This window comes from Pseudophryne corroboree (genome assembly GCF_028390025.1).
Source record: "Pseudophryne corroboree isolate aPseCor3 chromosome 3 unlocalized genomic scaffold, aPseCor3.hap2 SUPER_3_unloc_23, whole genome shotgun sequence".
NCBI classification, from domain to species: domain Eukaryota; kingdom Metazoa; phylum Chordata; class Amphibia; order Anura; family Myobatrachidae; genus Pseudophryne; species Pseudophryne corroboree.
Window position 1 is genome coordinate 377,003 of NW_026967512.1, and position 26,285 is coordinate 403,287.

The 26,285-nt window shown below is 44.4% G+C and overlaps 1 protein-coding gene and 1 pseudogene across 1 annotated transcript; one reads left to right on the forward strand and one right to left on the reverse strand.

The window, feature by feature from the left end:
• Positions 1 to 295: 295 nt before the first annotated feature.
• On the reverse strand, positions 296 to 26,285 carry LOC134983760 (zinc finger protein 585A-like). The gene is made up of 2 exons (XM_063949401.1): positions 25,750 to 26,285; positions 296 to 3,812 (listed from the first exon to the last, which is right to left on the reverse strand). The coding sequence occupies exons 1-2, from the start codon at positions 26,129 to 26,131 to the stop codon at positions 1,123 to 1,125; spliced, it is 3,072 nt and encodes a 1,023-aa protein (XP_063805471.1). The 5' UTR covers positions 26,132 to 26,285; the 3' UTR covers positions 296 to 1,122.
• Positions 13,140 to 13,260, forward strand: LOC134983772 (5S ribosomal RNA; annotated as a pseudogene).

Here is a 26,285-nt window from a genome sequence, read left to right on the forward strand (position 1 = left end):
ATGAGTTTTTAATGTTTTTTTGGTGTTGTTTTCTTCGTAGAGTGACCGGTAACCCCAATTAGTGCACCGCGTCGCTTCGCTCGCCATGCTTCGGGCATGGTGCCTTCGCTCCGCTACCTCTTCGCTCGGCACTTTACCGTTCCAATCGTAGTCCACGTGGATCGTTAAGTATGAAAAGGTTTAAAAAAAGAAAAAAATCGTGAAAAACTCATGTCGACCTTTTTCCATGTCGACCTACGGTGTGTCGACCAATTGGCGTTGACCTAAAGTGTGTCGACCTTTGTGTTGTCGACCTGGAGTCCGGATACCATCTTAGCAGAATTGCGAACAAAAGATTAGCAGAATTGCTACTAAATAATTCTTTGCAGTTTCTGAGTAGCTGCGGACCTACTCACGAATTGCGATCAGCTCAGTCTGTTTAGTTCCTGGTTTGACGTCACAAACACGCCCTGCATTCGGCCCGCGATTTCCCTGAAACGCCTGCGTTTTTTTTGCAAACGCCTGTAAAACGCAGACTTGCCACCCAGAAACTCCCCTTTCCTGTCAATCATTTACTGAACACCAGTGACTGAAAAGCGCCGCAGAAGCCACAGCAAAACTGCTAAGTTTTGTGTTAAATAACTAAGCGCATGCGCCCTGCGTGCCTTTCACATGCGCAATTTGCAACTAATTGCAGCATAGCGAAAATCGGCAACGAACGAACTCGGAATGACTCCCATTATCAGCATTTTGTAACTCTGAACCCCTAAGCACAAGCCTGGTTGGTTCACAAAGTTGAGCTGTAGCCCTGCCATTTGTTGGTGAGCTTCTATCATAAGGACCTGTTTCACCAGGACTGAGTCACAGCCAACTGGCATCACCCACACTTGGAGATCAGCTAGACATTTAGGATTGGTACTGGGTCCTCAGCACCCGGAGCAAAAGACAGGTCATCTGCATAGCAGTGGTAGATGAGGGCATGACATCTGATTATTTCACCCTGCGGTAGCATGTATTATTGCAAAAAGCATAGGAGATAGGATAAGAACCTTGAAGAACAACGCATGGCAATAAGTATACTCCAGAGGATTAAAATGGCTTCTCACCTGACTGACTTCTCTGATGTGTAACAAATTGTGATTTTCATGTAAAACATTCCCCACACTCAGAACATGGAATTGGCCTCTCACCTGACTGACTTCTCTGATGTGTAACAAGTTGTGATTTCCATGTAAAACATTTCCCACACTCAGGACATGGAAATGGCTTCTCACCTGTGTGACTTCTGTGTTGTTTAACAAGATCTGATTTGTGTGCAAAACATTTCCCACACTCAGAACATGGAAATGGCTTCTCACCTGTGTGACTTCTCTGATGTATAACAAGTTGTGATTTCCATTTAAAACATTTCCCACACTCAGAGCAAGTAATTGGATTCTCACCCGTGTGACTTCTGTTATGACTAATAAGATCTGATTTGTGTGCAAAACATTTCCCACATTCAGGGCATGGAAATGGATTCTCACCTGTGTGACTTCTCTGATGTATAACAAGTTGTGATTTCCGTGTAAAACATTTCCCACACTCAGAGCAAGAAAGAGGCTTCTCACCTGTGTGACTTCTGTGATGTTTAACAAGATCTGATTTTTGTGCAAAACATTTCCCACACTCAGAACATGGAAATGGCTTCTCACCTGTGTGACTTTGCCGATGTCTAACAAGAGATGATTTGTGTGCAAAACATTTCCCACACTCACAGCATGGAAATGGATTCTCACCTGTGTGACTTTGCTGATGTTTAACAAGATGTGATTTCTGTGTAAAACATTTCCCACACTCAGAGCAAGAAAATGGCTTCTCACCTGTGTGACTTCTCTGATGTTTAACAAGATCTGATTTGTGTGCAAAACATTTCCCACACTCAGAACATGGAAATGGCTTCTCACCTGTGTGACTTCTGTGATGTATAACAAGAGCTGATTTGTGTTGAAAACATTTCCCACACTCACAGCATGGAAATGGACTCTCACCCGTGTGACTTTGCTGATGTGTAACAAGATGTGATTTCTGTGTAAAACATTTCCCACACTCAGAGCAAGAAAATGGCTTCTCACCTGTGTGACTTCTCTGATGTTTAACAAGATCTGATTTGTGTGCAAAACATTTCTCACACTCACAGCATGGAAATGGCTTCTCACCTGTGTGACTTCTCTGATGTATAACAAGTTGTGATTTCCATGTAAAACATTTCCCACACTCAGAGCAAGTAATTGGATTCTCACCTGTGTGACTTCTGTTATGATTAATAAGATCTGATTTTTGTGCAAAACCTTTCCCACACTCAGAGCAAGAAAATGGCTTTCCACCTGTGTGACTTCTCCGATGTTTAACAAGATGTGATTTTTGTGCAAAAAAAATTCCACTCTCAGAACATGGAAATGGCTTCTCACCTGTGTGACTTTGCTGATGTCTAACAAGAGATGATTTGTGTGCAAAACATTTCCCACACTCACAGCATGGAAATGGATTCTCACCTGTGTGACTTTGCTGATGTCTAACAAGATGTGATTTCTGTGTAAAACATTTCCCACACTCAGAGCAAGAAAATGGCTTCTCACCTGTGTGACTTCTCTGATGTTTAACAAGATCTGATTTGTGTGCAAAACATTTCCCACACTCAGAACATGGAAATGGCTTCTCACCTGTGTGACTTCTGTGATGTATAACAAGAGCTGATTTGTGTTGAAAACATTTCCCACACTCACAGCATGGAAATGGACTCTCACCTGTGTGACTTTGCTGATGTGTAACAAGATGTGATTTCTGTGTAAAACATTTCCCACACTCAGAGCAAGAAAATGGCTTTGCACCTGTGTGACTTCTCTGATGTTTAACAAGATCTGATTTGTGTGCAAAACATTTCCCACACTCAGAACATGGAAATGGCTTCTCACCTGTGTGACTTATGTGATGTATAACAAGAAGTGATTTCTGTGTAAAACATTTCCCACACTCAGAGCAAGAAAATTGCTTCTCACCTGTGTGACTTCTCTGATGTTTAACAAGATCTGATTTGTGTGCAAAACATTTCCCACACTCACAGCATGGAAATGGCTTCTCACCTGTGTGACTTCTCTGATGTATAACAAGTTGTGATTTCCATGTAAAACATTTCCCACACTCAGAGCAAGTAATTGGATTCTCACCTGTGTGACTTCTGTTATGATTAATAAGATCTGATTTTTGTGCAAAACCTTTCCCACACTCAGAGCAAGAAAATGGCTTTCCACCTGTGTGACTTCTCCGATGTTTAACAAGATGTGATTTTTGTGCAAAAAAATTTCCACTCTCAGAACATGGAAATGGCCTCTCACCTGTGTGACTTCTGTTAGGACTAACAAGATCTGATTTCTGTGCAAAACATTTCTCACACTCAGAACATGGAAATTGTTTCTCACCTGTGTGACTTCTCTGATGTGCAACAACAGCTGATTTGTATGTAAAACATTTCCCACACTCAGAACATGGAAATGGCCTCTCCCTTGCCTTAGCTGGCTGATGTGTAATAAGCTCTGTGTTCTGTGTAAAACATTTGGCATCTATAGAACAGGGAAACACTGTATCTACTCTCAGAGCTGTAACAGATGCACCAATATCAGAGTGATCAGGAGAACATTTCCCAGGATCAGAGGGATCAGCTGATAAAGCTGGATGTATAATTGGGGTAATGGGGTTAGCTCCTGGAGAATCCTGTCTACTGTCATTATCTTTTATGTCACAATCCGGGGATAACATTAGATGTCCTTCTGTGATATTCCTGCTTGTGTGTCCATCTGCTGGAAATAAAATACATTATGGAAATGTGACATTTTCTGTAACAATATTAATCTTGTAAACAATAGAAGACGACTCTCTGAGACACTTAATTGTAAATGTGTGTGTATAATAAAACAACTTTTAATGAAAGCTTTATAATATTGTGTCTCAGACTATCATTGTGTCCACCCTCCTGAGAACACTCACAATAACAAATGTAATATTATAATAAGACTTAGATATATCTCTCTCTTGTACTGGTAACTAACCATGAAGTATAAATGGAGATGTAGTCACTCGCCAAGTCCTATGTCAGCACCAATGTAAAACAATGAATGGGGAACATATCGTATGAATTGGAGATTCTAGATGAACAATAACATCAGTCATATGAGCTGATGGATCAGAGAAATGTCTCCTAACATTACTCCTGGAAGCATTGGTAAGGTAGCATTCCTTTATGTGTGTGCTCATACGCTAATAAGCCTGTACATGTGTTACTCACCCTTATATAAGGTATATTGCTACAGCAGAGTAGGTGTGGAACAAGGTACTTTACATGCAATACACCATATAATACCCTGTAATCATCATCTGCTAGGTTATAATCCACTGTTACACCCCCATCATCAGTGTTTTACCTCTATTCTCTCACTAGTAATGAGGATGATGGTGGTCATTCCGAGTTGTTCGCTCAGTATTTTTCTTCGCAGCGATTTTCCGCTTATTGCGCATGCGCAATGTTCGCACTGCGACTGCGCCAAGTAAATTTGCTATGCAGTTAGGTATTTTACTCATGGCTTTTTCATTGTTCTGGTGATCGTAATGTGATTGACAGGAAGTGGGTGTTACTGGGCGGAAACTGGCCGTTTTATGGGTGTGTGTGAAAAAACGCTACCGTTTCTGGGAAAAACGCGGGAGTGGCCGGAGAAACAGAGGAGTGTCTGGGTGAACGCTGGGTGTGTTTGTGACGTCAAACCAGGAACGACAAGCACTGAACTGATCGCAGATGCCGAGTAAGTCTGGAGCTACTCAGAAACTGCTAAGAGAGGTCTAATCGCAATATTGCGAATCCGTCGGTCGCAATTTTAAGAAGCTAAGATTCACTCCCAGTAGGCAGCTTGCGAGCGAACAACTCGGAATGAGGGCCGATGTGTGTACGGTAAGTATGATACAGAGAATTACATATGAGAATCTATACAGCTGCCGCCATACTTCTGCTTCTCATACGTGTGCTACTGGCAGCAGTGAACATCTGAGTGAGAGTGAAGGGAAGACAGCAGAGTCTGATGAGAAAGAGATTGGATCTGCTTTTGCAGTGCTGTACCACACTTGACACCCCTGTTAGTATATAAAAATAAGATTTTAAACCTACCGGTAAATCTTTTTCTCCTAGTCCGTAGAGGATGCTGGGGACTCTGTAAGGACCATGGGGTATAGACGGGCTCCGCAGGAGATATGGGCACTCTAAAGAACTTTTAGTATGGGTGTGCACTGGCTCCTCCCTCTATGCCCCTCCTCCAGACCTCAGTTAGAGAAACTGCCCAGAAGAGATGGACAATATGAGGAAAGGATTTTGTTAATCTAAAGGCAAGATTCATACCAGCCCACACCAAACACACCGTATAACCTGGAATATACGCAACCAGTTAACAGTATGAACAAAAACAGCATCAAAGACCAATTCCAACTGTAACATAACCCTTATGTAAGCAACAACTATATACAAGCCTTGCAGATTTAGTCCACACTGGGACGGGCGCCCAGCATCCTCTACGGACTAGGAGAAAAAGATTTATTGGTAGGTTTAAAATCTTATTTTCTCTTACGTCCTAAAGGATGCTGGGGACTCCATAAGGACCATGGGGTTTATACCAAAGCTCCCAAAAGGGCGGGAGAGTGCGGATGACTCTGCAGCACCGATTGAGCAAACGCGAGGTCCTCATCAGCCAGGGTATCAAACTTGTAGAATTTAGCAAAAGTGTTTGAACCCGACCAAGTAGCTGCTCGGCACAACTGTAAAGCCGAGACGCCTCAGGCAGCCGCCCAAGAAGAGCCCACCTTCCTAGTGGAATGGGCCTCTACCGAATTTGGTAACGGCAATCCCGCCAAAGGAATCTATTTCTCCGTCGTTCACATCCGGAACGAAGACTGCTAATAGAGCGTTTACCAGTCTTTCCACCCAGCTGAAAACTTTTTCGGCTTCTGCCATTGCCGCTTTGCTCCTTGTTCCGCCCTAGCGGCTTACTTACACCACTGCTGTCAAGTCATCCGACAGAATTAACACGGGCAGATCACAAAGCATATGTTCATTGAAAGTAGCTCTTAATTCAAGAAAGCTTATTGCAGACAAACTTCCCAGCTTTACCTTTTCCTCTGGAAATACTTCCCTTGCAAGGACTGCTCCCCAGTCTCGGAGATCTGCATACATGGACACCAGGATCTCATCCTGGATTCCGAACCTTCGTCCCTCTGTCAAAGTCAAAAAATATGATTCACATGCCTTGTACTAACCCCTCATGCACATGCCCGCTGCTCGTACACTCAGTCTGCCGTGCGTGCACATATCCGCAATTTGCGTAAGATCGCTCCGGCGATCACGCGCGTGGTATGCGCATTGACGGTAGAGTTTGTGAGCGTGTATCGGGCGACTCGATCGTAGCATATTTAACCCAAATAGTGTATATTGTAGATAATATTCCCCTAGACCATGTCAGCGAGTATGTTTAGTTTAAACTGTTCCTGGACAGAGAGATTCCTCTTTGCATGATAGGAAGGGTCAGATAAAGGTTGAAAGGTGGTGTCTAGTATCCAGCTGTAGGGTATTTTAAGGGTAACATTCTGATGTTAGTTAGGAAAAGATCGCTCGCTCCTGTGTATAGTTATGTACAAAAGTAGATTATGGACATTAATTGTATTTGCTGTTCATTATCCATGCGGTGGGAATCCTGAGGTTACCTCCCACCAGAGCAGTTGGGGAAAGACACAGCCCACCTGTTCAAATCCACCTATGACCTTTGCTATAATGTGGAGACATTCCTGTGTCCAATGAACAATGAGATTATAGGGACCATTGTATTGTGAAAGTATGTTGTGTATATAAAGACCACCATTGCCTGGCCAGACACTCACTTTCTCTGAAGGCTTTCTCCCTGAATGCTGAGGGTTGGATCCAGGACGCGCTTGCGAATCATCCCCCCGTATGTATTATTCTCTGTAGCCATTTTGTTATCCATTTTGTTCGCCATTTATGTTCTCATTTGTTCACTCTTGTTTGCGATTGTTCGCTATTTCTCTGTTATTGTGTAAGATTTTGATGTTAGTTTGTAGTGTATAACTTGTATTGTGTTTTTTCCCTTTTCTCTAAACCAGGCCTGGCCAACCTGTGGCTCTCCAGATGTTGTGAAACTACACATCCCAGCATGCCCTGCCAGAGTTTTAGCATTCCCTAATAGAAAAACTGTGGCAAAGCATGATGGGACTTGTAGTTTTACAGCAGCTGGAGAGCCATAGGTTGGCCAGGCCTGCTCTAAACCATCCACGGCAGTGTTAGAGCTACTGTCGTTTTTAAATCCAAATCAGGTCTTGTGTTTTCACTCCTACGCAAAGGGCTCTCTTAGCATCTTAATCGCTCATACAGTATACACATTGTTAAAGGTTTTAAGCGTTACATCATTACAGTATTTGGCTATTAAGGTTTAGAGCATAAGCATATTCTTACTGTGGTTTTAATAATAAGGTTTAAAGGTTATCAACTGTGTGTGCGCTCGCTGTGGATATTCCGTAGCATGTGTACGCCAAGTGCGTACCACATACGGTACTTCGTACGCAAACAGCGTGCAAAGTGCGTAGCACGTGCACGTGGTCTAACGGCCACAGCGGCTCAAAGGTAATAGTATATAGCTTAATATTTAAAGGTGATATTTGGCATTATCAATTGGGGGCAATCGTCCGGGCCTCCTCATATCCACAGCCTAGCAGGACAAGGCAGACTTTTATCTATCAGCAAAGGGTGGGAAGGTAGTATCCCGTTAGCCGTTTTGTGGTCGGGGATACATTGATGCTGATTAGATAAGCGTCTGCTCCGCTTGGTTTGAAGGGATGCTGGTGGGATTCGGAAGGTAAGAACGCAAAGCTATTTTTAAAGTCTGTGAATTTCTGAATACAAGCATACACCTGTACTCTGCATATCTGATTATATTGTTGCAAAACAAGGTTCAAATTAGTCATATTGTGTTTGATTCAGATTGGATTGCTTACCTGTTTAAGTAGGTTTAAAAGTATATTTAAAAGTTGCTGCAAAAGCCTTGATATAGTGTTGGTTTTTTTTAAACTCAGGCCTAAAAATAACTTCAGGGGCTTGCATGGTGATTTTTTTGTGACAAAGGAAGCCACATGGTCTGTCCTCCATTTTGTGTAACCCTCATGGATGTGGGAGGGGGAGGAGCAGCGGCCATTTTGGGAAGGTCGTTTTTTTCCCTAAATGGCTGATTTTCAGTCTGCTCAGGAATAATCAGCCGCCCTTGGTCAAAAAGAAATCACCATTTATGAGTTACCAATGCATTTATTTAACCCATGCCATAGTCAATTACAAATAGATTCAGATGGGGCTTAATAAAAGTTAATAGTAAGATGAATATTTGATGTAAGAACCACATACAGATAAACAAAGTTTTTTTCTCTCTTTACCTCTAGGATTCAGTTAAACTCTGCTTGTTGTAAAATAGCCATTGAAATGCAAATTAACCCGTGTGGCTGCTTTTTCCTGGCAGTGAAAAACCACCTTCACAGACAGTCAAAAGCACATTCATATGCAAATTAGAAGCACTTAATGAGTAAATGAGTCTCAGGAGACCAGTGAATGATACATAGATATAATATTATAATTATGTGTATGTGTTTATATCAATGTATGTTCTGCAAGATAGCTATCCAATATGAATCATACTATTGGAAGCATTGATTAGATTAATTTAGACCTGTATTTTGTGTATTCTGCATATCTATTCGCTTGTTGCCATTAGCATTGATTATTAGATACATTTTGACCCGTGCTGAGAAATTTGTTGCTATTTAGTTAAAAATATAAAGTAATATTTAAGGGAGTACATGTAAAACACACACGCAGCCTGGCTCAGTTATAAAGGTTTATACAGGAGATACTGTGTGGTGTGGGTAAGCGATTATAGTTAAATATCGTTTACATTTATAGAAGCATGTTATTTGTATTGCTGCGGACGTATCCGGCCTGTGTACACGTGTCTCGGGCAACGTGCGAGACTGCGTACGCAACGCAAAGGCCTACACACGTGGCATATTTTACGCAACGTGCATACAGATATGCCCACAAAATACAAATCACACAATAGCATTGTTTTAGTTTAGGCGATACGGTAGCACATAATTTGTTCAGTTTCCAATATTTAGTTTAAATACCTTACTGTACTGTAGTACCTCTGGGGAGAGCTATCAGTTAACAGGAAATAATTTTTATGATCAGAAAACTATAGAATGATTGTGTGGGCTGAAAAAGGTATGAGTGTATTGAATCCCACTTGGTGGTCTTGGTGAAACTTGGTGAAGCACGGTCTAGGTGAAACCGTGCGAGCACGGTTTTGGTGAACACGTGCGACGGAGTGTGATAAAAGTTATCGTGGTATTACGCTCCGGCTGTTGTGGAGCACAGTAGGGAGACTCCAATGATCCTACCATTTATAGACAACAAGTGTCTATAAGTGGTACGATTGGACCGCACGGTTGTAGGTGTAAACCCGTGACGCAACGTGATATGAGGTTGCATATTCATGCGTAAATTGCCCTCATACGTGTTGTAGGGAGCACATGCAAGCGTGATTTGTGTAAAACAAAGGTAGGGAATTTTCGCTGGTCTCTCAGGAAAATCACTAGAGGTAGGGCCTGCAACGACTACACGAGTCTGCTAGAAGGCGGACCGGGGATACTCGGAGCAGAAGAAGCTGGTGGAAGAGCTTGGAGAACTTCCACCATAGACTACTGTGTTTGGTGCATTTTAGGAAGTTTTTCTGTGTTAAAAAGGTCCACAATGGAAGCCAAGTGCACAACACAGGGACGTTACTCCGCCAGGGTTCAGGCAGAGAATTTCAGACCCAGGGGGTCAGCTCGGTGAGTAATGTGGGGGAAGTATGGTCCCCACACTGAGACCTTTTGTGATGAATGGACACGAATGACTGTGGGGGATAAAGCACCATTTCCTGGGATAGGTAGTTTTAACTCAGAGGTATTGCATAATCTAAAGTTTAGGATCTGTCTCATAAAGTCCCAAAAACAAAGGGTCAGACACACAAACTGTTTACATTTATGGCAACGAGAGAGTGATATACAGAGGGAATTAGCTTACACAGCTGGTTCCAACCCTAGCAGGAAACTGATGGCAACTGGAGAAACAATGGCTACAGAGAATGACATACTGGGATATGATGATAATAGTGCACTTAATAAATGTATTAATGACAATAAGAGTAAACGTAATAAATGTGTTAATAACGATAGGAGTAAAACTGATAAATGTACAAATTCTAACCCGTGCAAGTTGCACCCCATGTTAAACTTCCCTCAGGATTACAAGCAAGAAAGTGAGCCCAGCACGATGTCGGCACTTTCTCCAGCAGCCACCATACAAGACACCCAGGTGGGCACAGCCCAATCGGTAAAGGCAGTAGTAAAGCTCCCTAACGGAGGGTCAGGTGAGGTCGTGTCCACAGGTAAGTACGGTATTGTATATTATGCACAGACAACTGCACCTCACATTGTAGAATCAACCCAGAGTGATGTGATTGAACTTAATCCTGTCAGGGTGATCGCAGTCCCAAATGGAAAGACTGACGCTCAGGGAGTCACTCCAGTCAGGAACATTGCAATGCATTGCCCCTGGTCCCGGACAGAATTAAGGACAATTACTTCTGAATTTCCTGATCCCAGGAAAGATCCAGCCGCATGCCAAAGGTTTATTAAAGAACTAGGTAATGCCGCTGAACCCCATAATAAAGATTGGCGGACATTGCTAAGGGTATGTCTACCCTCCAATATTGACCCTGCAAAATTCATCACTGATTGTAAGTTAGACGCAGAAGTACCTCCCACTGAGGAATACAATCAGGAGAATGTTAAACAGATCAATCTGCAGTTAGGAGTATATTTCCCAACTGTTGTCAAGTGGAACAAAATTTTCTCCATTAGACAAAAAGAAGGTGAAACTGCTTCTGATTATTTCCATCGAGCATTAGAGGAAATGGCTAGATACACTGGGATCGCGGACATTGAGGAAAGTGTACATCATAGAGAGGTAGCGGTGTCCGTATTATTGGAAGGTTTAAAAGAAGTGTTGAGAACAAGGGTACAGTTCACTCAACCTAACTGGAGAGGTATCTCGGTGGCTGCATTAAGGGAGTCCGCTATCGAGCATGACCATAATATCCAAAGAACCAGGGAAGCACAGGGAGAGTGGTTGATGGTGATGAGCATCCAAGCACTAGAAGAGGCATCAAATCGACCAAAACCCCCAGCCCCTGGCACATGGAGGAAGCCAAGGGTTTGTTATCTGTGTAAAAGGGAAGGGCATTATGCCAGCAACTGTAACAGCACACATAAAGTCAGACCTCCTAGACAAGAACACGATCAAAGTTATGACACACTGTATGACACACGTAATTGTAATCAGGGATCATATAGGAAAAATTTTGGGCCGCACCTGTAATTTGCAGCCAGTGAAGTTAATTGTTAGCCTTGATAGTAAGCCTCAGGTTAAGGTCGATGTAATTGGTAGGTTATTCCTTGTAGACACAGGGGCGGCCAGGTAAACTCTGTGATTTATCTTTAAATATTTCCTTTTCATCTCTGACGTTCACCAGCAGAACTACAGCTCAAACGTCACATGACCACTTGGTCTTTTCAGAGGTCTACCCAACCCCAGTATGTCCTACCAGCATCGTTGTGCCTGGCCACGCACAGAGGGTGGAGAGTGGAAATACTGGTGGGGGAGACTGTGCAGAGATACCGATAGACATGTTGATGTGACAGCCTGATGGTGAACGGAAATCTGACAATTTTTCTCTTTTTCTATTGTTCTCTCTCTTTTTGTTCTTTCATGTTTTACGGATGGTATGTCACACAACAGTTAGACAAATGGTAATATTGTATGACTGGAAGGAAGAAGGATTAGAGGTATCAACCTCACGGTCACGTGGTGCGCACACGTGACCGCAACTAGCCGATCACGGCAAAGTTCGTCGCTACGGGAACCAGCCTAACAGGAAGAACAGTGCGGCCGGAGTACAGCAGCGGACAACACGCGGGCAGACGCGGCCAGCACCTTCCACCAGGATTTCCCCTAATATCTCTCTCTATACAAGTAGGACATCACACAATGATTATACACCCGGATTAGGTAATATCTTGACAATTGCTCCTCTTTTTTTCTCTCTGTGCATGACAAACCTATACCCACGGGGCACAGAGAACTCTTCATGATAGGCATATGCATTAACAACAGATAAAAATATCATCAGTAAGTAAATAAGTGCTTGTTTGCTACCAAAAAATCACGGATGCTGATGCATCAACTACCTCTGGGAGCCTATCAAACACATAAATGCTTTCTTCAGTGTGTAATGCATAAATCCATGCTCTTTTGAAAACACCCAATTGATTATATATGTGGTATATTTACTGTCTTGCTGTTCCCCCGCTGCCTGAGGGTGATTCATGGTGGGGCATTAGAACTGGAGATATTATTGTTTAAGATTTATCTTACTGCATAATCCTTAGTATATCCATTTTGGAGTCTATCAAATACATGAATGTTTTTTCTATGTGCAATGCAGTAATCCATGCTCGTTTAAAAACACCAAATTGATGATATATGTGGCACAATTTTTGTCGTGTGGTTCCCCCGCTGCCTGAAGGTGATTCATGGTGGGGCATTGGAGCTGGAAACATCACTACTTATGATATACCTTACTGCATAATCCTTAGTGTATGTGGGATACATCTATTTTGAGTTTTTGGAGTCCAAATTTGGAGGCCTCCTACTTTGCATAATTTAGAATCAGTTGTTCTAGATATTCTTAATTATTTGTACAGAATAGATGTTTTTTTACTTGTTTTTTCTACTTGTATTTGCGACTACTTTTGCCGTGAATATTTAGATGGGTATCTGATTTTTGTGTTATAACTTTTTGTTATATCTCTGAGAAACAACTCCTGATTCTCTTTCACCAGCCGTTTAGACACCTGTGGTCTACATAATATCGCTAATTGGCTCTTATCTGTGCCCAACTAGGACACAGTGTGACAAGGGTAAGCATAAGGTCTGCGGTCATACCCCACTGGAGATGCCCAATCTCATCTGATCTTGGAAGCCAAGCAGTGGAGGGCCGGTTCAAGTACTTGGATGGGAGACCACCAAGGAACACCCTGGTACTGCAATTATTTGCCACCCTGCCTGTCACTAAAATAGAGCACTGATTCGCTTATCGGTCATGACCTATGATTTAATTATCTGCTAGGATTCAATTCCCAGTTGGAATATACAGCAGTTCTCAAATGATGGTCATATATATATACATTGAATAAACATCTGTTTGACCACAGGCTGTCCCATAGTTGGTGTTTTTTGTTTCACAAAATCACAGAGTTACCCATCTCGGCCTATATTAGGTATTTGTACCTCACACGCTACAAACATTTTCTTTATATTTTCGCAATGTCACCATTCAAACAAATATTGGCGCTTATTGAACTCCTCAGTAATTAATTTTTTAACGAAAATTATTAAAGTATTGTATTTTAGCTAGTTATTGTGACAACCAGTCATACAATATTATCTGTATATGAGTGCTTCCCAAAAAGAGTCTTCTTTCTTTTCTTTTTTCCGTGTTTACAATGTATATTTGACTCGTGGGAGCACCGCTGATGGGCAGTTTTTTTGACACACAAAAACAAGGATTGTGTTACCTTATGTGTCTGCTTCCCAAAATGAGGATTTAAACCTTTAATTTAATTATCAGCTAATTACAGATAATTTATCATTTTCACATATACACCTACTACACCGGTGCGGTTTCCAATCTTTTTGTTTTCCAAATAGACAAATGGTAATGCAAGATTTATGCTCCTTACAGAAAGATCGCTGATTCGGAAAGAATATCGTATCACTGAAGTGTTCGTTTTGGGAAGACTGAGAGACAGCACTGTTGAGACGGCATCTGAGCAAGAAGAACAAAGAGACTAGAGGACAATTATCGTAACAATTTTCTTTCCCTTCAATTATTTTCTTACCCCCATTACCACTCTTTCTTTCTCCTCCTGCAAGATGGACTTGCCTAAAGAGACTGCATTCCGTGTTTTCCTGTTGACCCTGTTGTTGACCAGAGCAGTCTGTTTCGGTGAGAGTACCAGAGAGGTCGAGAAAGGATCTGGAATAGGTTCTGATGACCAGGACGGATTCGTAGAATTCCAAGAGCAACACAATCACTGAGTAAAGGCGAGTATCAGAAAACGATCTGGTAGCCATGACACCAAAAGACATTGTGAAGGATTGTTAGCTGAAGAGAATTGTATCTGTAGGAATTGTGAAAACATAGTTGAGGACGGGTGCATCCAGAGATGTCAGTCCAGTCTTAATATCAACATGGACCGTCATCCATTGAGTGACTATCACTCATTAGTGGGTAAGGTTTTAAACCAAACGGAATGCTGGGTGTGCTCACAAGTACCTCAAGGTCATAGAAAGTCAGGACTAGTGCCATACGCTTTAACGATAGATGAGGTACTTGAATTAAGGGGTGGGAGACAGGTGGACAAGAAATTTAATATTTCTAGGCTTTACTAGTTTGAAGCTCAACCAATATCATGTGGATAAGTCCTTAATATGTTTTAATATTTCCAATCCCCGAAAGCCGGGAAATTGGGAAGTGACATGGAACAACCGAACCATGGCATTTTCACACAGAGCCGATAGAATGCCCATAGACCCAGAGCTTATACGCCAAATAGCCAATGGTGAGAGATATTTTCAGTATAGGTACACTCTAGGAAGTAGGACCATGCGAGTTGGAGAAGTATCACCAGGATACTGTGCGCATATCATACAGCCTCATACGTGTACTAGACAAATGACAGAGTTAGGGATAGGATTTTTCACCTGGAAGGTTTGTAATATGGTGATGTCACATTCTGTCCCATATGTCCTCCCCGATGATGCATATTTCATATGCGCGAGGAAGGAGTATAAGTGGCTTGCCCCAAACTCAGAGGGATTGTGTTACATTGGAAGATTGTTGCCAGAAGTAATGACCATTACCCATGAAAAGATGAAAGACGTTCACCTCAATGCTCAAGCTCCTTACACTCACACTCATTACGAACACATTGTAAAGAGACACCTTATAGATAGGACAGAGCATGCAGCCTCTGATTTGATCCACGAATCCACCGGGATTCAACTCCTACTCGCGCTAGATATCACCCGTACCGCCAGAGGAGTTATACATTTTAGGTATATGTATGTATATTTTAGGTATGTGCAAGCGAACCTGATAGACAATATCACCGAGATGTATGATGACACGTTCAGGTATACTGGGAGAGAATTGCAAGCTTACAAAATGGAACTGATCCAGCACAGGATGGTTCTCAATTACATCACAGTAGTGACAGGAGGGTATTGTGTCACCCTAGTAACTCAGTATGGTGTGAAGTGCTGTACATATATCACAAACAGCACTGATGACACAACTGAGGTCATAGATCAAAAGATGGACGATATCTTGCAATTGAAGTGGGAGTTCCGAAGGAGACACAACCTTACCCTTGCTGCTGTGGGTAATGAACTGACCGGCTGGGTTTCATGGTTGAACCCACGCAATTGGTTCTCAGGTTTAGGAGAATGGGCTCAAAATGTTATCGTGAATGTAGGGAAATTTCTCTTTTGTATCCTAGGAGTTGTCATTATGATTGGTTTGATATTCAGATGTGTTCGGATTTTAAATGCATTGCAAGCGCAGTACCAAATTAAAGAGTTTGAGGAGCGAGGGCATTGTAACAACAACTGGTTTAATTTATGACCCATCAATCGAGACAATGTTGTGATAAGACGTGATGCCACGGTCCGTTTCTTTCACCCGTTTCTCCTTTGTTTTTCTCCAAGGTAAAAAGACATCCACTCGGAAGAAGATTTTGATGCACATCTCTACAGACCATTGATGAACTTTTTCACAGACATTTGATGAACTTTTAGAGACTAACTTTCTATGGACACTTGAAAAACTTTGCTTACCACTTACAGCAAAGATACCGCAATCCGGACAAGACTTCAACAGATGCCCACGGACGATCACATACATTATCATATGAATGCATTTATAACGCATGTTTCTTATCTTCATCTCTACGATCTTCAGGTAGTGACACACATAGACGACAGGTGATATAGGCACATATATTAGCACTCACATATTATCCCCCTTCATGTATCATCAACTAATGTGCACCCCATTTGTTGGAACTAAAAGCCGAAAAGAGCTCGGTAGAGTTTGTTAGCCCATTTACAGACCCTTAATACGGGATAAGAAGGATTCAATGTATACTTCGCAATACCTCGAAGCTTATTTTAGAACATGTACGGCACGATGATACATGACCCCTCAGACATGAATTTCATACATACATGCTTTTACTATCACACTAGGTCATACATTTCCCACCTTCTCCTCTCCTGCCTACACCCAATCATTTATAGATATTTCATATGTATTGTATATTTTTCTGCTTAATTGTTTAGATAGTGGCAGTTATTGTTGACTGCCAAAGTCGAAAAATATCATGATTCACATGCCTTGTACTAACCCCTCAACGGTAATAGTATATAGCTTAATATTTAAAGGTAATATTTGACATTATCACCTCTAGGAGGTGAGAACTGAGCAGACACCCCAGGAGCGATATCCTGGCCATTAGGATTATATTCCGGCGCATGTGCAGGTGAGATCCGGACCACATTTCCAACTGGCCCCGTGAAAACCACTCTGGCATTTGACCTGCTCACCGAAAAGGCCTCTTAGGCCGCACCATCTTCTTCATCAACGGAACATATTGATGGATTGTTACTGCAAATCTGATCTGACTCCGGATCCTCAGACCTCTTTCCACAAGAACACACGGAACTTCAACCGTTCAGTATCTACCCTGATACCCACTTCTGACGTCTACGTCATTGGGAACAACAGCCTTCCCCTGTGTTGAAGAACAGTCAGAGAGAAACAACGATTTGCACCACTTGTTTCTTGACCTCGCCTTAATCCGGAGAGCATCTGAGTACCGAATAACAATGGCTCCTACTACTGAAAGAATACCATCATACTGCCATCACTCCGGTGAAATGGCAAAGACAATCCTGGACATCAACCCAGGTAAGCCGAATGCGGAGAAAAACGCATTTAACCCCTTTTCTACCTTTACGTGCTGGAGCTCCCTTCGTAAGTAGAAATCTTTTCTTTTTTTCTTCTTTTTTTTAGGGACAGCAGGACAATGTCCTGAACCTGACGCAACTCTGGTATGGCGTCGCGTACTACCTCCCTTTCCAGAGGGGAATCGGTAAGATCTATTCAAAAAATCAGTGAGGGGAATCATCTGTAACTCCAGCATGACCCCCTTTAGAATCCATTATTAACTCATTCTCAGACTGACTGAAGAGTAGTAGACGAGTTCCCACCAGAGTGGGCTCCAGCCAGATAGACCCAGCGACATGCGGTGGATGTGGTAGAAACAGAAAACGACATCCGCTTCTGCGAACCTGACAAGGCTGCAGAACTCTTACCTTTTCACCTTCCACAATCTGCACCGAAAGGGAAAAAATAAGAATTTACTTACCGATAATTCTATTTCTCGTAGTCCGTAGTGGATGCTGGGACTTCCGTAAGGACCATGGGGAATAGCGGCTCCGCAGGAGACTGGGCACAAAAGTAAAAGCTTTATGACTAGCTGGTGTGCACTGGCTCCTCCCCCTATGACCCTCCTCCAAGCCTCAGTTAGGATACTGTGCCCGGACGAGCGTACATAATAAGGAAGGATTTTGAATCCCGGGTAAGACTCATACCAGCCACACCAATCACACCGTACAACCTGTGATCTGAACCCAGTTAACAGTATGATAAACGTAGGAGCCTCTGAAAAGATGGCTCACAACAATAAACAACCCGATTTTTTGTAACAATAACTATATACAAGTATTGCAGACAATCCGCACTTGGGATGGGCGCCCAGCATCCACTACGGACTACGAGAAATAGAATTATCGGTAAGTAAATTCTTATTTTCTCTAACGTCCTAGTGGATGCTGGGACTTCCGTAAGGACCATGGGGATTATAACAAAGCTCCCACACGGGCGGGAGAGTGCGGATGACTCTGCAGCACCGAATGAGAGAACTCCAGGTCCTCCTCAGCCAGGGTATCGAATTTGTAAAATTTTGCAAACGTGTTTGCCCCTGACCAAGTAGCTGCTCGGCAAAGTTGTAATGCCGAGACCCCTCGGGCAGCCGCCCAAGATGAGCCCACTTTCCTTGTGGAATGGGCTTTAACAGATTTTGGCTGTGGCAGGCCTGCCACAGAATGTGCAAGCTGAATTGTACTACAAATCCAACGAGCAATCGTCTGCTTAGAAGCAGGAGCACCCAGCTTGTTGGGTGCATACAGGATAAACAGCCGTCCTGGAAACATATATTTTCAGGGCCCTGACTACGTCAAGCAACTTGGAGTCCTCCAAGTCCCTAGTAGCCGCAGGTACCACAATAGGTTGGTTCATGTGAAACGCTGAAACCCCTTAGGGAGAAATTGAGGACGAGTCCTCAATTCTGCCCTGTCTGAATGAAAAATTAGGTAAGGGCTTTTATATGATAAAGCCGCCAATTCTGAGACACGCCTGGCTGACGCCAGGGCTAACAGCATGACCACCTTCCATGTGAGATATCTTAATTCCACAGTGGTGAGTGGTTCAAACCAATGTGATTTTAGGAACCCTAAAACTACATTGAGATCCCAAGGTGCCACTGGTGGCACAAAAGGAGGCTGTATATGCAGTACCCCCTTGACAAACGTCTGAACTTCAGGCACTGAAGCCAGTTCTTTCTGGAAGAATATCGACAGGGCCGAAATTTGAACCTTAATGGATCCTAATTTTAGGCCCATAGACAGTCCTGCTTGCAGGAAATGTAGGAAACGACCCAGTTGAAATTCCTCTGTAGGGGCCTTCTTGGCCTCACACCACGCAACATATTTTCGCCAAATGCGGTGATAATGTTTTGCGGTTACATCCTTCCTGGCTTTGATCAGGGTAGGGATGACTTCATCTGGAATGCCTTTTTCCTTCAGGATCCGGCGTTCAACCGCCATGCCGTCAAACGCAGCCGCGGTAAGTCTTGGAACAGACAAGGTCCCTGCTGGAGCAGGTCCTTTCTTAGAGGTAGAGGCCACGGGTACTCCGTGAGCATCTCTTGCAGTTCCGGGTACCAAGTTCTTCTTGGCCAATCCGGAGCCACGAGTATAGTTCTTACTCCTCTCCTTCTTATGATTCTCAGTACCCTGGGTATGAGAGGCAGAGGAGGGAACACATACACCGACTGGTACACCCACGGTGTTACCAGAGCGTCCACCGCTATTGCCTGAGGGTCCCTTGACCTGGCGCAATATCTGTCCAGTTTTTTGTTGAGACGGGACGCCATCATGTCCACCTTTGGTTTTTCCCAACGGTTTACAATCACTTGGAAGACTTCTGGGTGAAGTCCCCACTCTCCCGGGTGGAGGTCGTGTCTGCTGAGGAAGTCTGCTTCCCAGTTGTCCACTCCCGGAATGAACACTGCTGACAGTGCTATCACATGATTTTCCACCCAGCGGAGAATCCTTTCAGCTTCTGCCATTGCCCTCCTGCTTCTTGTGCCGCCCTGTCTGTTGACGTGGGCGACTGCCGTGATGTTGTCCGATTGGATAAATACCGACTGACCCTGAAGCAGAGGCCTTGCTTGACTTAGGGCATTGTAAATGGCCCTTAGTTCCAGGATATTTATGTGAAGAGACGTTTCCATGCTTGACCACAAGCCCTGGAAATTTCTTCCCTGTGTGACTGCTCCCCAGCCTCTCAGACTGGCATCCGTGGTCACCAGCATCCAATCCTGAATGCCGAATCTGCGGCCCTCTAGAAGATGAGCACTCTGTAACCACCACAGGAGAGACACCCTTGTCCTTGGAGATAGGATAATCTGCTGATGCATCTGAAGATGCGATCCGGACCATTTGTCCAGCAGATCCCACTGAAACGTTCTTGCATGGAATCTTCCGAATGGAATCGCTTCGTAAGAAGCCACCATTTTTCCCAGGACTCTCGTGCATTGATGCACTGACACTTGGCCTGGTTTTAGGAGGTTCCTGACTAGCTCGGATAACTCCCTGGCCTTCTCCTCCGGGAGAAACACCTTTTTCTGGACTGTGTCCAGAATCATCCCCAGGAATAGTAGACGTGTTGTTGGAATCAGCTGTGATTTTGGGATATTTAGAATCCACCCGTGCTGACGTAGCACTACCTGAGACAGTGCTACTCCGAACTCTAACTGTTCCCTGGACCTTGCCCTTATCAGGAGATCGTCCAAGTAAGGGATAATTAAGACGCCTTTTCTTCGAAGAAGAATCATCATTTCGGCCATTACCTTGGTAAAGACCCGGGGTGCCGTGGACAATCCAAACGGCAGCGTCTGAAACTGATAATGACAGTTTTGTACCACAAACCTGAGGTACCCTTGGTGAGAAGGGAAGATTGGGACATGGAGATAAGCATCTTTGATGTCCAGAGATACCATATAGTCCCCTTCTTCCAGGTTCGCTATCACTGCTCTGAGTGATTCCATCTTGAATTTGAACCTTTTTATGTAAGTGTTCAAGGATTTTAGATTTAAAATTGGTCTCACCGAGCCGTCCGGCTTCGGTACCACAAACAGCGTGGAATAATACCCCTTTCCCTGTTGTAGGAGGGGTACCTTGATTATCACCTGCTGAGAATACAGCTTGTGAATAGCTTCCAATACTGCCTCCCTGTCGGAGGGAGACGTTGGTAGAGCAGACTTCAGGAATCTTCGAGGGGGAGACGTCTCGAATTCCAATTTGTACCCCTGTGATACTACCTGCAGGATCCAGGGGTCCACTTGCGAGTGAGCCCACTGCGCGTTGAAATTTTTGAGACGGGCCCCCACCGTGCCTGAGTCCGCTTGTAAAGCCCCAGCGTCATGCTGAAGACTTGGCAGAAGCGGGGGAGGGCTTCTGCTCCTGGGAAGAGGCTGCCTGGTGCAGCCTTTTCCCTCTTCCTCTGCCCCTGGGCAGAAATGAGTGGCCTTTTGCCCGCTTGTTCTTATAGGAACGAAAGGACTGAGTTTGAAAAGACGGTGTCTTTTTCTGCTGAGAGGTGACCTGAGGTAAAAAGGTGGACTTCCCAACCGTTGCCGTGGCCACCAGGTCTGATAGACCGACCCCAAATAACTCCTCCCCTTTATACGGCAATACTTCCATATGTCGTTTGGAATCTGCATCACCTGACCACTGTCGCGTCCATAACGCCCTTCTGGCAGAAATGGACATCGCACTCACTTTTGATGCCAGGGTGCAAATATCCCTCTGTGCATCACGCATATATAGTAATGCATCCTTTAAATGCTCTATAGTTAATAATATACTGTCCCTATCCAGGGTATCAATATTTTCAGTCAGGGAATCCGACCAAGCCACTCCAGCGCTGCACATCCAGGCTGAGGCGATTGCTGGTCGTAGTATAACACCAGTATGTGTGTATATACCTTTTAGGATATTTTCCAGCCTTCTATCAGCTGGTTCCTTGAGGGCGGCCGTATCAGGAGACGGTAACGCCACTTGTTTTGATAAGCGTGTGAGCGCCTTATCTACCCTAGGGGGTGTTTCCCAACGTGCCCTAACCTCTGGCGGGAAAGGGTATAGTGCCAATAATTTGTTAGAAATCAGCAGTTTTTTATCGGGGGAAACCCACGCTTTATCACACACCTCATTTAATTCATCTGATTCAGGAAAAACTACTGGTAGTTTTTTCACACCCCACATAATACCCTTTTTTGTGGTACTTGTAGTGTCAGAAATGTTCAATGCCTCCTTCATTGTCGTGATCATGTAACGTGTGGCCCTACTGGACATTACGTTTGTCTCCTCACCGTCGACACTGGATTCAGTATCCGTGTCTGGGTCTGTGTCGACCATCTGAGGTAACGGGCGTTTTAGCGCCCCTGACGGTGTCTGAGACGCCTGAACAGGCACTAACTGATTTGCCGGCTGTCTCAAGTCGTCAACAGTTTTTTGCAAAGTGCTGACATTGTCACGTAATTCTTTAAATACAACCATCCAGTCAGGTGTCGACTCCCTAGGGGGTGACATCACTAACACAGGCAATTGCTCTGCTTCCACATCATTTTCCTCCTCATACATGTCGACACAATCGTACCGACACCCAGCACACACACAGGGAATGCTCTGATAGAGGACAGGACCCCACTAGCCCTTTGGGGAGACAGAGGGAGAGTTTGCCAGCACACACCAGAGCGCTATATATATACAGGGATAACCTTATATAAGTGTTACTCCCTTTATAGCTGCTGTATTATATATTAGCTGCCAATAGTGCCCCCCCCCTCTCTTGTTTTACCCTGTTTCTGTAGTGTAGTCTGCAGGGGAGAGTCAGGGAGGCGTCCTTCCAGCGGAGCTGTGAAAGAAAATGGCGCTTGTGTGCTGAGGAGATAGGCTCCGCCCCCTTCTCGGCGGCCTTTTCTCCCGCTTTTCTCTGGAAAACTGGCAGGGGTTAAATGCATCCATATAGCCCAGGAGCTATATGTGATGCATTTCTTTAGCCACATAAGGTTTTTATCATGTTTTATTGCGTCTCAGGGCGCTCCCCCCCAGCGCCCTGCACCCTCAGTGACCGGAGTGTGAAGTGTGCTGAGAGCAATGGCGCACAGCTGCAGTGCTGTGCGCTACCTTATCTGAAGACAGGAACGTCTTCTGCCACCGCTTTCTCCGGACCTCTTCGCTCTTCTGGCTCTGTAAGGGGGCCGGCGACGCGGCTCCGGGACCCATCCAGGCTGAACCTGTGATCGTCCCTCTGGAGCTAATGTCCAGTAGCCAAGAAGCCCAATCCACTCTGCACGCAGGTGAGTTCGCTTCTTCTCCCCTTAGTCCCACGATGCAGTGAGCCTGTTGCCAGCAGGACTCACTGAAAATAAAAAACCTATTTAAACTTTTACTTCTAAGCAGCTCAGGAGAGCCACCTAGATTGCACCCTTCTCGGCCGGGCACAAAAATCTAACTGAGGCTTGGAGGAGGGTCATAGGGGGAGGAGCCAGTGCACACCAGCTAGTCATAAAGCTTTTACTTTTGTGCCCAGTCTCCTGCAGAGCCGCTATTCCCCATGGTCCTTACGGAAGTCCCAGCATCCACTAGGACGTTAGAGAAAAGAAGGGTATCGAACCGGTTGAAATGACTGCATCCCACAGCAGAATGCGTCACCAACCGTTGTGAGGGAATCTAACTCACGAAGTTAGACTTACCAGTGGTATCAGCCGAGATTGACTGAGGCCTCCCCTAACAGCGGTACACCGTCCCAGGGAAACACTGCAGTATCTCTCGGAGTCAGCCTCAGCATTCCCCCGGCCACACCTCCTGCAGTCGCACGGCAGCCTGCCGCCATGTTATAGAGAAGAACCAACATAAGACACATCCCCTCTCTCTATAGGGTAATACTATCGGATGCCTTTCCGAATACAAACACTCCTCCATGCGCATGTAATGCAAATAACTCCAAAGTATAGAATAAAATATCACTTAGCTTCCTGCGTACGATCCTTTGTGACAGGGCCCCGTGCAGACCAGGAGTTGACTTTCACTTTATTCTATCCGTGGTGGGAATAATAATAAACATTCTGACTCCTTGTGAGGATCTGAGACCAACTCGTCACGGCCGACCTAGAGCTTTATCAACAGAGCGACCAGCACATGAGAAGGATTACTATTACTTCAGCATTCATTATAAATCATAATATGAATATACATAATGTAATACACAATTACACACATATCCTATATATAATATATATCATAAATAGAAGCGGATTGTCCGGAACCATTGGGTCCCTAGTGACATCAATGTGTTCTGAATGTGTATGACCATGTACTGAATGCCCCAGTTGTGGATCTAACAGGAAACCTTATGGTCGACAGAAAACCTAGTATTCGTCGACAGCAGGGAGAAGGAACCAGGCAAAATAACATTCTTGCGACCCTGAGGGGTCAGAGGGAAGTATACATATATAATTTTAACAACACTCCCCCACAAATACTACCATGTCTGTGCTCGAGGTACAGGCCCAGGGAACAGTACCATATACATATACATAAATATATATATATACAGGTTAGTTACAGCATGTTCATTTCCACCCGGTAATACCAGTTGGTGCCGACAGGGTCACCCACATACTACTGTGTCTCCCCTACACCCACATACTACTGTGTCTCCCCTACACCCACATACTACTGTGTCTCCCCTACACCCACATACTACTGTGTCTCCCCTACAGTGTTTACTTTGAAAAGCATAATACTACCGACCTGCTGACACTGCATCTACTGAATCAAGTACCAACAAGCGTCGGCGATGCCGACAGGGATCCCCATAGCTGTTTGTGACAGAGCACTCACACATGTCGGGGAACACACAGACATATATGCACAACACAATGATTACATGCCCATTATCTAAGATAGTGCTATATTTCCCTCTATATTGCACTAAAACACTGTGCCCCCCTCCCCCCCCCTTCGTTTGCACTGTACACATTGCTTTGGCAGGGACATGGAGAAAATGGCGCTGAATCCTGTTGTGAGTGCTAAGCCCCGCCCCTTCTCGGCGCGCTTCAGCCCCGCTATTAATATAGTTTTTTATGCTGGCAAGGGTCCGTATACAGTGCCTATGCACTGTATACATGTTTAGCCAGGCTCAATGGAGGTATATCTTGCTGCCCAGGGCGCCCCCCCTGCGCCTTGCACCCTTGTAGAGCCGTTGGTGTGTGGGAGCAATGGCGCGCTGCGCGGTACCTCTGAGACTCGAAAGTCTTCTGCCGTCACTGAAGTCTTCTGTTCTTCTCATACTCACCCGGCTTCTTTCTTCTGGCTTCTGTGAGGGGGTGACGGCGCGGCTCCGGGAACAAGCAGCTAGGCGCACCAAGTGATCGAACCCTCTGGAGCTAATGGTGTCCAGTAGCCTAAGAAGCAGAGCCTTTAACTCACAGAAGTAGGTCTGCTTCTCTCCCATCAGTCCCACAATGCAGGGAGCCTGTAGCCAGCAGGTCTCTCTGATAATAAAAAACCTAACAAAGTCTTTTAGAAAAACTCAGTAGAACTCTCCTAGTGTGTGTCCAGTTTGTCCTGGGCACAGAATCTAACTGGAGAATGGAGGAGGGGCATAGAGGTAGGAGCCAATTCTCACCCATTCAAAGTCTTATAGGGTGCCCATGTCTCCTGCGGATCCCGTCTATACCCCATGGTCCTTACGGAGTCCCCAGCATCCTCTAGGACAGAGGTTCTCAAACTCGGTCCTCAGGACCCCACACAGTGCATGTTTTGCAGGTCTCCTCACAGAATCACAAGTGACATAATTAGCTCCACATGTGGACCTTTTAAAATGTGTCAGTGCGTAATTAGTACACCTGTGCACTTGCTGGGTTACCTGCAAAACATGCACTGTGTGGGGTCCTGAGGACCGAGTCTGAGAACCACTGCTCTAGGACATATGAGAAAAAGAGATTGTTGTAGTGCCTGAGCAAGGAGAATGTGACTCTTTTCTGTAATAAGTGTTTATTACTCACCTGTGCTGATATCTGTAGGGATCTCCTCCTCCTTACACTGCTGATCATCCTTCACATACGTCTCTTCTTCTCCCTCTATATCTTCTGCCTTTATATCAGTCACATACGTCTCTTCTTCTCCCTCTGTATCTTCTGCCTTTATATCAGTCACATACGTCTCTTCTTCTCCCTCTATATCTTCTGCCTTTATATCAGTCACATACGTCTCTTCTTCTCCCTCTATATCTTCTGCATTTATATCAGTCACATACGTCTCTTCTTCTCCCTCTATATCTTCTGCCTTTATATCAGTCACATACGTCTCTTCTTCTCCCTCTATATCTTCTGCATTTATATCAGTCACATACGTCTCCTCTTCTCCCTCTGTATCTTCTGCCTTCATATCAGTCACATACGTCTCTTCTTCTCCCGCTATATCTTCTGCCTCTATATCAGTCACATACGTCTCTTCTTCTCCCTCTGTATCTTCTGCCTTTATATCAGTCACATACGTCTCTTCTTCTCCCTCTGTATCTTCTGTTGTAATATCAGACAGA

Excerpts from the sequence above, each read along its gene's own strand:
- LOC134983760 (XM_063949401.1), bottom strand. The coding sequence starts at position 26,131 with ATGAAGGCAGAAGATACAGAGGGAGAAGAGGAGACGTATGTGACTGAT. Across the intron at positions 3,813-25,749 it reads CCCTACAGATATCAGCACAG|ATGGACACACAAGCAGGAAT; the intron begins GTGAGTAATAAA and ends TATTTCCAGCAG.